The sequence below is a fragment of the Borostomias antarcticus genome (assembly GCF_949987555.1).
Source record: "Borostomias antarcticus genome assembly, chromosome: 7".
Taxonomy (NCBI): Eukaryota; Metazoa; Chordata; class Actinopteri; order Stomiiformes; family Stomiidae; genus Borostomias; species Borostomias antarcticus.
The window spans coordinates 27,257,798-27,273,100 of record NC_140240.1 but is presented as its reverse complement, the minus strand read 5'-3'; the positions used below and the strand labels follow the sequence as shown (position 1 = coordinate 27,273,100).

The 15,303-nt window shown below is 50.6% G+C and overlaps 2 protein-coding genes across 2 annotated transcripts in view; one reads left to right on the top strand and one right to left on the bottom strand.

Annotated features, from left to right (window-relative positions):
• Nucleotides 1-4,044, top strand: part of ntn1a (netrin 1a) — a gene marked incomplete at both ends in the record, with an annotated part of 40,175 nt that extends 36,131 nt beyond the window's left edge. Inside the window, one exon of the mRNA XM_084441499.1 lies at nucleotides 3,716-4,044. Within this exon, the coding sequence (XP_084297625.1) occupies nucleotides 3,716-4,044 (329 nt within the window). The remainder of the gene's footprint in view (nucleotides 1-3,715) is intronic.
• Nucleotides 4,045-8,001: 3,957 nt separating this feature from the next.
• Nucleotides 8,002-15,303, bottom strand: part of stx8 (syntaxin 8) — a 36,143-nt gene continuing 28,841 nt past the window's right edge. The window contains exon 8 of the mRNA XM_084441500.1: nucleotides 8,002-8,386. Coding sequence (XP_084297626.1) covers nucleotides 8,319-8,386 — 68 coding nt within the window. The 3' untranslated portion in view covers nucleotides 8,002-8,318. The remainder of the gene's footprint in view (nucleotides 8,387-15,303) is intronic.

The following is a 15,303-nucleotide window of genomic DNA, read 5'->3' as shown; positions in this document are numbered from 1 at the left end:
ATGCCTCTCTAACCGAGCGGAACCCGGGGGCCTCTGCTTCGCTCCCAGCCGGGCTGGACCGGGCCGGCCAAGTCCACTCAGCCGGTCCCGTCAGCGGCGTCCCGGTCCGGAGACGCACAGCATCTTGGGACGGCCCGCGCCGGAGGGAGGATGACGCACTAGCTTAGCCCTTCAGCTGTGTGTGTGTGAATGTGTGAGAGTGTGTCAGTGTCTGTGTGTGTGTGAACGTGTGAGTGTGTGTGTGTGTCTGTGTGTGTGTGAGAATGTGTGTGTCAGTGTCTGTGTGTGTGTGTATGTGTGTGTCAGTGTCTGTGTGTGTGAGAATGTGTGAGAAAGTGTGAGTCAGTGTCTGTGTGTGTGTGTATGTGTGTGTCAGTGTCTGTGTGTGTGTGAATGTGTGAGAATGTGTGTGTGTGTGTGTGTGTGTGTGTGTGTGTGTGTGTGTGTGAATGTGTGTCAGTGTCTGTGTGTGTGTGTGTGTATCAGTGTGTGTGTGAGAATGTGTGAGAAAGTGCGAGAGTGTGTGTGTATGTGTGTGAGAAAGTGTGTGTGAGAAAGTGTGTGTGAGAAAGTGTGTGTGAGAATGTGTGTGTGAGAAAGTGTGTGAGAAAGTGTGTGTGAGAATGTGTGTGTGTGTGAGAAAGTGTGTGTGGGCCGCGCGCGTATTAAGAGAAGAAGGGAAAAACAAACAGAGCGTCACCGGGGTGTGGAGCGGAAGGGAGGGAGCCGTTACACACGTCGTCGGGACGTCCTGATTGTCTCTCGGCTGTAGGTCTCTCCCAGAGAGGAGCTGGAGGTCTCTCCCAGAGAGGAGGGGAGCGTCGCTCAACGCCGTCCCGGGTGTGTGCTCTCCGCCCACATCCTGGTATCCCACAGGCGGAGAGGGCTGAGAGGGGAGTTCCTCCCTGTCTGGTAGTAGTGTGTGTGTGTGTGTGTGTGTGTGTGTGTGTGTGTGTGTGATCTGCTGGTGCTGATGAGTGATCCCAGCATCAGCCCAGTAGACCCCAGGGAAGGCTGTGACTCATTGGATTTCCTCTTTTTGCGTGTGTGTGTGTGTGTGTGTGTGTGTGTGTGTGTGAACGGCAGCAGGGCTAGCGTACTGGGCTACCGAGCTCCTGCTGCTTGTTCTTACAGTCCCCGTCAATTACGAATTACAGTGGATTTCCTGGGATCCAGCCCTCCTCCCCCCCCTCCCCTCCCCGCTACCTCTTCAGCCGAGGCCCGGGGTCTAATCCACTTTCCCCCTGACCTCGGAGGCCCCCCAGGGGAGGGGTCCTTTGTGCCGGAGGCCTTGCAGGGGGCTGCGGTGGGGGGGGTGGGGCGGTGGGGCGGTGGGGGGGGGCTCGCAGCATCGCCCGCTCGGGTCAGAATCCTGAAACGCTCCCCGATGGCCGCGGTCGCAGCAGTGTCACGATTACGACCGTCTCCCCGTAAGCGAGATGCGCCGGCCCGAGTGACCCCGCCCCCCCCCCCATCGACGCCTAGCCTAGCCCCCACTCTTACTGTACTCTTACTGTACTCCTACTCTACTCCGTGCCGGGTAAGGGAACCGTCTTATCTAATACGGACGCACTACAACCCCCCGCCCCGCCCCCCGCCCCCCCCCCACAGAGAACTGCAGGGTGCTGGGATACGCGGTTGTCTTTCTCACACAAAAGGAATGGGGTGATGATTAGCAAACACACACACACACACACACACACACACAGGGTAACAGCGCCTAACAAGGTGGGGGTGGGTGTTCAATATTTACGATGCACCAGAGGGGATTGTGGGTGGGGTTTGGCGCCCTGCCGTAGAACACAAATAGAGAGCGCCTTCCAGTGGCGACACGCGTCAATGGCAGGGTGATGGGGGGCATCGGCAGGGTTCACCGCCAGGTCAACCGCCCGCTCGACCAGCGAGGACGGCGCTGGGACGACAGCGCGCGTGTTAATCAGCGTGTGTGTTAATCAGCACGCGTGTTAATCAGCGCGTGCGTTAATCCCCGGTTGGTTTCCAGTGCAGGCCAGCCCACTGCGACGTTTTCTGAACCTAAAAAGGACGTAATCCTACGTTCTCTTAACGGCCCTGAGGGTCGGACTGGAGATATTTTAAACGGACTGCTGCAGATCGGCATGGCGTAGATGGTTGAATTTATGTGAGAGGAGGACTGCTCTCGCTTTCTCTCTCTCTCTCTCTCTCTCTCTGTCGCCTCTACCTCTAATCATGTGATATCACCGCTTGTCTTGTCTCTCTCCAGCAACCCCCCTCCCTCCGAGGGGCGAGCCTCCTCCTAATCACGTTACAAATCACCCCGCTGTGACGGCAGTTAACGGACGCAACCGACCAGCGCTTCCCTCCAACGAGTCTCTACCGGGCCTCTACTGGGGTTCCTGCTGACAGACCTCAGGCCTCTCCCGCTATTAGGGCCGGGGAAGGGGGGCGCCCTTAATGGTGGTTCCACTTGATTGGCCGGCAGAGTTTCGGAGGGAGGCCTGGTATACCGACGCCGGGGTTCGTTGAAGTCGTTAGCCTATTATAGCGGCGGAGGAGGCAGGCGCGCCGCTTCCACAAGTATCAAAGCTGTTCCTGTTAGCAGCACCTAGGGAGGGTTTAGAAGCGGCCCGATGCTGCTCAGACAGTGAGATTCTCACAGAAACCCCCTTCATAACTTGGAACACATGGAAGACCACCATGCTTTGTTGTGGACTTCTGAGGAGACCAGCTAGAGACAAAGAGAGAGAGAGAGAGAGAGAGAGAGAGAGAGAGAAAGAGAGAATGAGAGAGAAAGAGAGACAGAAAGAATCCGAGAGAGAGAAAGAGAGAATGAGAGAGAGAAAGAGAGAATGAGAGAGAAAGAGAGACAGAAAGAACCAGAGAGAGAGAGAGAGAGTGAGACCACCCTAAGAGGAACGACCAGTCGTTCGTCCAGGCGCATTCTCAGGACAAGGTTCACGTTGACGTTAGGACAACGTTAGGACAACGTTTGGACGACGGTCCCAGCTGGAGGAAGTCCGCTAACCCCAGGGGGGAGAGATAGACACACTTCCCGCTGAGTTTCTAGTTGAACCCAGAGATTCGGTAGACAATGTAAGCCTGCGTTTCCGGAGAGGAACAGCAGATAAAACACACTTGAGCGAGAGACTAAGTGAACACTGTTGCGCCACCTCCAACTCACTCAAATATCGTCCCTACTTCCTGTCCAACTCCCCGTCACATGTCGTCCGATAGCGCCGTTCTAAACGCCAGAACATCGAGCTCCAGGAAAGGAAACGGCGTCGGGGAGGGAAAACTCTGAGTCAGTCAAACTGGAGTGTTTTGGCTCCGAACGCCATGGCAACGCTGGTCGGGATCACGTGCGCGTCGGCGCAGAGAAGGAGAAGGGGTCGAAGGTCAGGACAGCAGGAAGGAATGGAGCAGACGATAAGGACTTGGGGAGTCATCCGTCTGTGCCAGGAAGAGAGAGGCATGGTAGTCGTTGTGTTCAGCCCGGTGATATACATACCCAGACAGGAAACCAGGAAATCCCAGCGCTGGAATTGAGTCCGATCTGTTGGGAAGACCTAACAATAAAGACAGTGTAATATCTCACATCCTTAAATACTTACTCTCTCTTATTTTTCTTTTCCTTTTTCTCTCGTTTTTTCTCTCTCGTCCCCTCCCTCCCTTCTTTTTTTTTTCTCTTCCTTCTCCCTCTCTCCACCCCCCCTACCCCTCCCCCCCCCACCCACAGCCGTCCAGGTGCACATTCTGAAGGCGGACAAGGCCGGCGAGTGGTGGAAGTTCACCGTCAACATCATCTCCGTCTACAAGCAGGGCGAGAGCCGCATCCGCCGCGGCGACCAGCTCCTGTGGGTGCGCGCCAAGGACGTGGCGTGCAAGTGCCCCAAGATCAAGCCCGGCAAGAAGTACCTGCTGCTGGGCAACGACGAGGACTCCCCCACCCAGAGCGGCGTGGTGGCCGACAAGGGCAGCCTGGTCATCCAGTGGAGGGACACGTGGGCCCGCCGCCTCAGGAAGTTCCAGCAGCGCGAGAAGAAGGGCAAGTGCAAGAAGGCATAGGCGGGGAGGACGCCGGGGAGGGGGGGGGGGGAAGGACAGGAGAGGAGGAGGAGGGAAGAAGATAAAAGAGCGGAGGAGTAGAGAGAGCGGAAGAGACGAAAGAGGGGGAGAGGAGCGAGGACAGACAAGGACTGTTGAGTGTCGCTGCTTTTTCGTTGTTGTTGTTGTTGAGTAGAAGCATGAAGAGAATATTATTAGGATGATTTTTTTTTTCTAGCGAACTTTTATTGTGAAGGAGCTCATGACCTTGCAGATTCGGTGTCCCGGTTTGATTTTTTTCCTTCGAGATTTGTCTCTGTGGATTTGGCGAGTTTGCACCTACTACTAGTATATAGTTATTTTGTGTTCTTTTTTTTTCTGTCATATGAACCGATATTTCGTGACCGTTTCATGCTGGTGCAACCCATCAGTTTCGGCATGCCCAGGGCGGGATTAGAACCCCCTCCCCCCCTCCCCTCCCCACTTGGGAGGCGTACGCGCTGACAGTTGCGCCAATAGGGGCGTCCCTCTTGGAGGGACTGTCAGCGCTCCTGAGGAGCGAGTTTCACCAGCTACTCCACCTTTCACTCCGTTCCACTGGTGCAAAACAAGCCAGACCAAGTCACTCCATCCACCATCTTCCCTCTCCTCTGCAGTTTGAACGTTTAGCTGATATTGATGACAAACCAGTCGGTTTCATCAAACTGCTTCACTGCTTTACTGTTTTTGGTGAAATTGTTGATCCTATTGAAACGTTTTCGACAGTTTATAGAATTAAAGTGCCATACAATAGCATTGTTTTTGAGCCTTGGAAAAAAGCATGAGTCATGTTTTATCAAATAAGTTGCCTTTTGTTTTGCTCAGTTAGAGTTTAAACTCAACGTTTTGGTTGCACATCAACAATGTTATCTTTCAGGTGTGTCATATTGCAGGCTGATTAGATCTAGTGTCCTGGTGATAACAATCTATTACGAGAAGACTGTAGAATCCAGCACTGTCAACTTCATCAAGCATTTTATAACCCACCATTACCCACAGTGACATTAGAAATCCTGTAGTCTAGTGTCCTGAATGGTATCAAACAAATGAATATTCCTTCTGTGGTGTTGTGGCTAAAACACATTTGTACAGTTCAAGCTGCATGTTGACGCCTCTTCGAGAAGGCTAGTTATTAATTCCACTCACTATCTCTCTAATTGGTGCTGCTGTTAGATGATGACACCATTGTGAGTGTTTGTACCATTAAACAGGACTCCACTAGAAGACCACAGACCATACAGACAGTATCTGGGAAACCACTTTGGGAATTCACTCTGACTTATTACTTTTTTTTTTCTTTTTTTTTTTACTTGTACTTTACATATAGTATACAGTAAATTTCACTCACCTAAAATGTACTCAACAATGACATTCACAAACTTTACAATTGAGACAGATATCCAGGACAATTATGGTTTCTCCTATGTAAAGCATGTGTTTGGGTGGCAAACCAAAAAGGAAACATTTGTGGCAGTAAAACTGATACCTGTGGATATATACTGTATGTGCAGATTTGGGATTGTGTGGCCAAGATAATGTTGTTTTAGAGAGACGTTAACCAAGAATTGTATGGTGTGAAAATATTAGTGCCCATTTCGATAACAGTGTAACAGTTTGCATATTTATACGACCTTTCTCCTAAAACAATTTCCCAATATTTTTCATGCCAATCTGCACAGAAGTGCACGTTGTTAAATTCACTCATTGCTTGAATACCCAGTCTTTATGTCCAATAAGAATTATTACTTCCTTTTATATGAATTTCTCTTAAAAATGTAAATCTTCTTTGTAATTAAAACATGCTTCCACCCACGGTACTAATAGAGTTTGGCAATAAAGAATTAATTCTGTATAGGTAGTATTTTTTTATGTTAAAAATGATCTAGATTATAATAAACTATTGTTAACTTCAGTGTATTGATTGTAGATTGTAGCAAGCATAAAAAGGACAGACAGATGGTAAACATAACAGTATTGAACTCCTTGCTGCATGAGGCAGCAGAGACACAAACACGAGAGGCAACAAGTACTCGTCATTGTAAATGAGGTTCGCCTCAATGGTCTTTCGAGTTTAAATAAAGGCTAAATAAAATAAAGTACACTTTCACTGCTATGACAGGAATTTACAACCTTCCAAATCAAGGGTAAGAACTTTCTACCACACCTCTCCTCGCTTATTGTCCGTTTTCATGTGCGCAGACTAACTTACATTTTGCAGATTTGACTGTGGACTCTGTGTCTTATGGACAGTGCTGATTCCTGCACACTGTACCACATTTGTCCAATGGACGGTTAATGACCGAGGTTTTGGGGATGACTTCAAGGTCGGCAGACTTCCCGCTACATCTCCTACAGGGTTGTCAGATTAATTAATTTCAGAATCAATCGAGAACAGAGAAATATGGGACTAGTACAGATATACAAAACCATGTAATTCAATCATCTGATTGTCCCCATTCTGAATAAAAACCATCTTTCTTTCATTTCAAACCACTTAGATTGATATGGAGGGTCTGATTGGGGCCATCTGTTTTCCATCCAGCTCCTTGTGTACAGCTCAGTTATATGGATATGCTTTGTGCTGGTGTCATTTTGCAAAGATGAAATATATAGATGACATATACACATATTTATACATATATTGACATGTTACTGCCTTTCACTGTTATATCCATACGTGCAACACATCACATGTAAATGTATCTCTGTTTGGCACCAAGTATATAATCAAACCTCAATTTTCTCTTTGGCCCCCGTGATGTAAATTTTAGATCTGTTTTCTGAGCACTGGGTTGACAACCGATCAAATGTTATCTGCATACGACCTGTCAAATCGTTGCTTTTGTTCATACTATGAATTGTAAATGTTGTTTAGCTGTGGCCATTGCAAGGATCTTTTGCAATGTTGTTTTACGATGCGTACTAATATATTACAGTTATTATATATGAATATATTTAATGACACGAGACATTGTGGATTTTATTATGTCTTTCTTGCCTTTTTTTTTTTTTTTTTACTTGTTTGTGGTCGTTTAGATGGTTGTGATAAAAAAAAAGAAGGAAACGTTTAACTACTGAACACCAACCTGGTAGAACTAAATCCAGAATTCAGTTGAAATAAACTCTTGTAAAGTCAAAAAGTGCCTCTTTTTCCTTCAGTCTCTTGAATCCGTTGCCATGCCAGTGAGTAGTGTCGGCCCAGGCTCCCCGACTCCAGAGTCTTGGCTGTTACACACGCACTTCCATCAACAACACCATATTATATGACTAACAGCAAAGGGCCAGCGGCATGTAGGTGATGTGGGTCTAATAGCTTCAGACCACCAGGCTCGGATCTCTCGCACAGCTCCTCTGTTCTACAGTAAAACAAGCCCTTAGCTTGTCAATAGTGGGGCCCGATATTGTCATACGTACAGTAGAACAGAGTACGCAGAGCCGGAGATGAGGGCTGAGCGTGCGGCACCCTAGTTAGGGCAGGTTCGCTCAAGTCCCGGGCCTTATGGGTAATCACGTCACGTTAGCACACCCCTCCCGCGTTGGAGTCCTCAGAACAAATGCAGACGACAGTCCAGGGTCTAGTAACAGTAGGAGTCATTTATTAGAAATTACAACATTCCATTAAGCTCATTTGATTTACAGGGAGAGAAAACAGCCGTGGTTAGTGTCGAGGTTCGTGTTATTTGATTTGGCCGGCGTTATTTCTATAAACATTATAAAATCCCCAAGACAAATCATAACATTAACATCACAGCTAGTAGGAGGCAGAATATGGGGGTGAGTATTGCTAAGCTAGTGGAACCGGCGACCCGGACCCTCAGATGCCGGACAGGATTATTAAAGGAAAGGTCCCCCCCCCCCACAGGACTACCCCTACCTTCGGGCCACACTGCCCTCTACCCACCCACCCACCCACCGCCCCTTTAAGAAAACAGTGTTTCTGGTGCTCCCTCAAAAACTTCAGGGCCTGGCTCTGCTGGCTTGGCTAGGTACACTTACCACTGGCTTCATCCAGCGGGCGAAGGGGGATGTAGAAGGAAATGAGAGGTGAATGAGGTGTGTGTGTGTGTGTGTGTGTGTGTACAGTATGTGTGTGCACCGCTGTGCGAGGGCCAGACCTGTCCATAGTTCGTCCCGCCACAGTCTCAGTGGTCGTCCGACAGCGAGTCGCCGTCATTACGGCGAAAAAAATCAAGACCACCTCAAACCCCTTCATGGGCCAGGCGGGCCGGGGGGCACCGGCGGGGCCAGTTGGACCACTAGCTGGTGGGCCACACGGCGATCACTATGATGGCGATGAGCAGGAGCACGATGACCACCAGCATCCCTGAGAGAGAGAGAGAGCGGTCAGAAAGAGTCCCAATCACCTTGGACTGTATCAATGTATTCATTTATTAAAGAGCAGGAAGGGGAAATGATTCAACAATAATCACTGTATTTCAACACAGGCTCATTCTATCCACACAGTTCAAGGAGGTAGACGCAGAGTACAGAGATGGTGGAAAAAGAATCACACTTAAGACACCCCCCCCCCCCCTCCCCTTGTCTCACTCACACACACACACACACACACACTTTTCACTAAAGCTACGCCCTCACATCGCATTTTCAATTTCCCCCCACGATGACTTAATGCAATTTAAATGGCACGAAAGCTTTATTGACACAGATCTCACGCTGCGATAGGCATGTGTTTCTGATTCGGCGCGCGACGGTAATCAATGTTTTTCGCCGATGCAGCGGCGATGGAGCAACCGACAAAGGACCAGCTCGCACTTCATCAAACACACCGCCCCACCCGAGAGGCCTGGCCACATTACAAACACACACACGTCACACATCACACATGGAAATCCTATTCTAGGAACCGAACAAATAAAACGCCGAATGCATGAGGTAATATCAGCTATAGGTTGTATGGAGAATCCGTGGTAATGTGTAATGTTTCTTAGAATTGTGATTTTATTCGTCCTGGTCCAGAGGCCGGTGTGACCGGTGAGGAGCGGTCAGCTCCAGCTGGTTTGAATCCTGTAATTCTTCGGAGGTGTTGAGGGTAGAAAGGCTGGGGGCGCCACATGTCACTTGCGTCACTTACGTCATAAACATCAAATTCCTCTCCGACGAGGTGGTCTTGTGGTGCGCTACGTAGCATGGTGGTCCCCCCCCTCCGCCCCCCGTGTGTGTGTGTGGCATGAGCCAACTCGTGCCATACGCACACATGTACCCACACACACATGCACACACACGCATGCACGTTAGATATGGAAAACTTTCTCCCAGGGCGTGTTTACCTTCCATTTTCCCCTGTCTCTCCCTCCATCTCTACGTGAATGGCACGAGAGGGGGGGGATTTCAAACAACCGCGTCTTCGGACATCTGATGGCTGTCGACAGCCCCCACCCCCCCCTCGCTGACTCAACCGCTCCGTTGTTAATCAGCATGTGGCTGGTTTAAACCACCCCCCCGACCGCCCACCCAAACCCCCCTTCACTTCTGGTTGGTTTAACCCCCCCCCCCACTCCCTCCACCATCACTTCTGGTTGGTTTAACCCCCCCATTCACTTCTGGTTCGCATTTCTCTCATACTTTGGCTGTCTCCACACACATTCCCTTCTGAGGGCTAATTGACAAGAGGGTACGTAGAGAGAGAGAGAGAGAGAGAGAGAGAGAGGAAGAGAGAGTGAGAAAGAGAGAGAGAGGTACTGTATGACTATATAGAACTAATTGTTGGGGCGTTTCTTTCCTCTAAAACGTCAGGTGGGTCCTGTGCCCATTGAGGGGAGGATGTGGCGGCGGCCGGTTCACCTCTCTCTCTCTCTCTCCTCTCTCTCTCTCCCTCTCTCTCTCTCTCTCTCTCTCTCCCCGGCCTCTAGGGTTTCATCCTCTGACAGCCGTAGCCACGCCGACGGTGCCAAAAACATTTCAGTCCGAGAGGAGCGATCTCTCGGGGCAGGGGTCGGAAACCCGCGGCGCCGCAGACACACCGCTCTCCTCGGCTACTCGTCGTCAGCCCCTGCGCAAAACCAACCCAAATGAAGTCTGGCTTTCGTTTGGGACGCGGCCAAATATCGGCCCGCCCCCGACGCGAGCGCCGCGGAACGCTCGGGAGCAAATCAGAAAATCAGAGTGAGAGTTAGAAAAACAAGTGGTACGGGAATAAAATGGCCGCAGGAAAGAGAAAAGTGGCGATATTTCAAAAGGACGGACCGAGTCTCACGCAGTCACAGCCGACACGGCCGGGTTCCCGCTACGTTTGATCTGCGGCGAGAAATTCTCTCACAGTAAGAGCAACGTTGAGAGACTACGTTCACCACGCGGTGTTTTTCATATTTCAAAGTCGTTTTCCTCCATAGCGGCTCCTCCTGAGGTGCGCGTTTCCATCTCGAATGTGGAAAAAATGTCTCTGGCTGTCATAAGGGTTCCCGAGCCCTGCTAGACCAACCCTCTCCTGTTGATAACTTACACATGTGAGCTGAGCGCAATAATATAAACGTCAGACGGGAACATTCTTACTAGCATTCCACATGATGGATCTATAAACACCTCACGGCAAAGCAAATACACACACGCAGACACACACACTCCTAAATCCTATATATTGCACAACTTTTAATTACATATTCAATTAAGGATCACACTCACACAGCTCTTGTGAGTGTGATCCTTAATTGAATATGCAATTAAAAGTTGTGCAATATTTAGGATAAGACTAATATATTTTGATATGTAGCCTACTAAAATTGTACATTCTGATACTATTTTTGTAATTAGATTTCTCTATTGTCCTGACTGTTGTTTAATTGTGCTGATCTGATTGACTCTATGATAATTGTTATTGACTGCCACAGGAGCAACACATCACCTGATTGAATCTGGGCTTTTAAAAGACTTCAGGTGCAGAGCGCTTCTGTGAAAGCCCTGAGGAAGGTGGCTAGCTGCTGAAACGTTATAAAGTAAATAAAGTACAGTTGCACTGGAGCGATGGAGTGTGCAACCCTCCCTTTTTAAATGTGACATTAGTGTCCTTGGGTCAGGACCTCATCAAGTTAGGTGTGCGTTTTCTTTCTTTTAACCCATGTGAGGGACTTGGAAACATGCGACTTATCGATTATAGGCTTAACTGTAGATTCTGCTCGACCACGGCGGATCAACAAAGCTAGTGATAAACTACTACTACAACTGGTTCCAGATCAGTTAGTGTTTTGGGAAACTTATTGAACAATGGCAACACTGGCTGGAGGAGGTGCCTGATACATCGGACCTATCAAACACACCTAGACCATAACCCTCGCTAGCCCTGCCCCGCCCCCTCCGGACTGTCACCGTCCCGCCAAGTAACTCAATAAGTCACTCCTGACCCGGTCTCGGAAGAGTAATGACGGTAATCGTGTTTGCGGGGCCAGAGAGACACAGAGGACCTTGGTTGTCAGCGGACAAACTGACCACCCAGGAGATTTAGAGGGCAGTCGGGGGCGCAGCCTTTGTAGCGTTCCTGACACGTCCGTAAGACAAATCACAATTGATGTGAAAAAGGGAGTGAGACTTTGGTGAATGTATGTTGGGGGGGCTTCAACACCCCCTCCCCCCCACCCGCGCCCCGTTGTCCCTTGACTATGCTCCATGGCCCTTTTTTGACCACAAAGGACATGGATGACCTGAGAGAAGAGGTCAAGTTTCATGCTAACGTGGTTAGCGTGACGGTCATCATTTGGCTAATTGCTGGCTCTCTCCCACAGAGTGGACAGCTTGAACCAGCCTCTCTGCAATGCTAGTGAATGACGATCTTAAAGAAAGTTACGGACGACCTCTCCCAACATTTTCCAGGAGCTCAAACAAGTAAGTCACAGATGTTTACAGCGTCTGGAAGATAAGCCGCGGAAAGAGGTGCTGTTCCAACTGTTATATGGCTTTATAACCCTCCTATATTCCACTGCTGCCAGCCAAAAACAAGTAATAAATGTGAGGTAAGCGTTTGTAAACGTGACAACCTCAGGGTCCGCTACTTCACTAGGTCACGGGTTCGACACCATATGTGGCGTGCAACCTCTTGACATGAGGATAAACACAACTCGTAGTTCTTCGGTGTTCCTGTCTGCACCGAGGCAAGGCATAGAGAAGACTGCAACAACGTACAATTTAGACAAGATAAAAGGGCTTTTAGTAAAGACCAAAATTAGGGTGTTCGGCTACTGCTTTACAGCAACTCAGCGCAATTAAGTGAATTATTCTCTCCTCAGCAGTGTCGAAGACTATTCCGGGCTCCACCCTCCCCCACCACGTCCCCCTGCTACAAAGCCCAAACAATTCAGGCCCACTTGAGATGCGAGCCACCTGCAGGATTCTGGGGCCTGCAGTAGTGGGTCCTCTTCAGGCCCGGAGGATTAGCCGAGTTGAGAGGGGCTGCCCCTGAAGATGCCTGATGAGACTCTTAAGCCCTGGGAAACTCACACCACCCGCCTAGGGCTCCTTTGGTACTGAGGGGTAATCTGCTGCTCTAATCCCAACTGCCCCCTCAAAAACCCAACACCCCTCACCCCTCCCACTTAAAGGTCCTACTCAGTGAGGGGAAGTGACTCTGTGAATGGGGCTTACTTGCTTTTATTGACAGCCTGCACTTTCTGATTTTGGCCAGGGGGGCCAAGTTAGCTTCAATGCTACCCAAGGACGTTACCTCACAAACAATTAAAAAAGCAGCTCATGTGGCTAATTTGAATGACAACACGCCGAAGGATTTTTCACTTTCAAATATCGTTCAATATCACGATAATATCAATATCAATATCATTCTTCTTCGGGCTTGACGGTTTAAGTGCGGTCTCTAGCTGTACTGTACTCGGCCAGCGTCCTCTGTGTTTCGACAGGACGGAGGATGTTTCGGCAGGCGCGGTCGGCTGCGGTCGCCATGCCACGGCACGGCGGTATGTGGGTTCGTCTTCTCTACAGAGGAGGCGACCCCTAGCAGGGCTAAGCCCGCGCTCGTCCGCCTTTCAACGTGCCAACAAAACATCAAGGCAGGCGTAGGCTGCTAGTTTCCTCCCTACCTTCGTTGTCACACTAAGTTGCTTTTTCGCAAAAGCTCCGGCAGCACAAATTCCTCATGTTCGATCCGTTGTGTAAAAGAAAACAAATGAATTTCCTAAAATGATGTGAAGTCATCCTTAGCCGGACCCCAAACAGACATGTACGTTACTCTAGCTCTTTGCACATTCAACATTTTCCTCACCCGAGCTAGGGACTCTGCCCTCAGCCTTTGTATTGTAGAACTGCTCCACCGCAATAAGGCGGTTAGCGACAGCTATGTGGAGTATGCCCGTCCATGTCACAGACCGTCATTCCGACCTATACGACGAGCCGACAAAGACATAACAACCATCCCCGGATTCGGCTGAGCGGCGGTTTCTAAAACAAATAAAGCCCCTCAGAGCTCTGGAATCGTAAACACACGCCGTAGGAACGAGACCCCCCCCATCACACACACACACACACACGAAAGATTTGTGGCATGTTCTATTTTCAATTCTTTCTCGGCACTTGACACAAAGACGAGTGTCAAACTATGAAGGGTGAAGGGGGGGTGGGGGGGTGTGGGAGTGAGGGGGGGGGGGAGGGGGGTATGGAGGGGGAAAGAGAAAACAGGGTGTTGGTAGGAGAGAAGACAGTCTGGGGGAATTTTCCATACACTTCAAAATCTCTCTCCCTCTCTCACACACACACACACACACACACACACACACTGAATAGACGAATACCGTTAGGGCATCGGAACAGAAGGGGGGAGGAGGAAAGGAGAAAAAGAGAGAAGGCGAGAGAAGACGGGGAGAATGGGAGAGAGAGAGAGAGAGAGAGTCCTGGGTCAAACACAATGTGTGCCGTGACTCTGGGCGCTGGGATCTGCAAACAAACCCTTAACCGGGCGCCATGGGGACGGGGGCTTTGAAACGGAATCGGGCCCTCTATTAGCTGACCTTCTCTGCGTCGTCCATGCCTGCCTCAAACCCCCCCCCCCCCCCCCCCCCACCCAGCCGCACGTCACCACGGTTCCCCTCCGGCGCAACAATGCGGCCATCTCCGGGACGCCGCCGCCTGGCGTTTACTAGGCAAACACCGCCGGGCCCCCTCCAAGAACCCCACTCCCTCATTCCAGTCTCTCAGCGTTGCTAGCTAGCAAACTCCCCTTCGCTGGAACCACTCTTTTCCCATCAGGGTGGCCATTGAGAGAGAGAGAGAGAGAGAGAGAGAGAGAGAGAGAGAGAGAAGGAGAGAGGAGAGAGAGAGGGCCTTTTGTAAAGACCAAACCGTTAAACAAACTAAGGGTGGGTGTAGGTGATGGCGAGGGAGGAGTCTGAATTCGCACGCCCCCCCCCTCCCTCGGGTTTGGAAACTCCCGTCAAGGGCGCCGGGCGTCAACGGAGAGAGCAACCCCCCCCCCCCCCCCCCCGACTCTGAGCCCTCGGCGCCGGTCTCGGGCTCCTTCGGCCCGGTATTCACACGGTCTCCGAAAGCACCGAAGAGACAGAGAGAGAGAGAGAGAGAGAGAAAGAAAGAGAGAGAGAGAGAGAGAGAGAGCGGAGAAAGAACCCTTAGTGTGGGACCGCTTTCGAAAGGGGGGCCGGGGGTCCATGTAGTAGGCGTGACAGACAGAGCCGGTCCTCCCCGGCTATTGACTTTTGAGGAGCTCCCAGTGCCAAATGTGCTTGTCTCCGTCAATGTCATTGTTTCTGCTCCATTAAGCAGCATTCAGTCCGACCATGGCGAGGGCAGGAGTAATAGCCCCGGATGGCTGAATGACAAATGGGGCAGCTGGCACCCTTCCCCTCCCCCGACGCTACTCGCCATCACCCCGGGCCTTCATCGATCACGCTAATCAGATCGCTTCTCGGCCGGCGACGGAGACCCATTCGGCGCAGGGCGACAGACAATTCCTCCAGGGAACCGAAGTTGCCAAGTGAGGCTTTTCGCTAAGGCTTATCGTGGCGCCTCGGCGGGATCCGTTTCCACAATAACCTGGATATTAATTCAGGGGGTTCCGGTAACCTGGCGGACCCCAGAGCCGAAATGGCCGACAGGCACATAGGAGAGTTACGCCGAGACTCTGCTACGACGTTGAGTGCTTTCAGAGCCCGGATCTGGCTTTGCCATTACTTTCTAAACGGCCCGTCTCTCTGCGGCAGTAGTGGCCGTCCGTGGGGACCTGCGGAGGGGGGCGAGGCGGGCCCCGCCGCTCGTAAATCTGGGGGGGGGGGG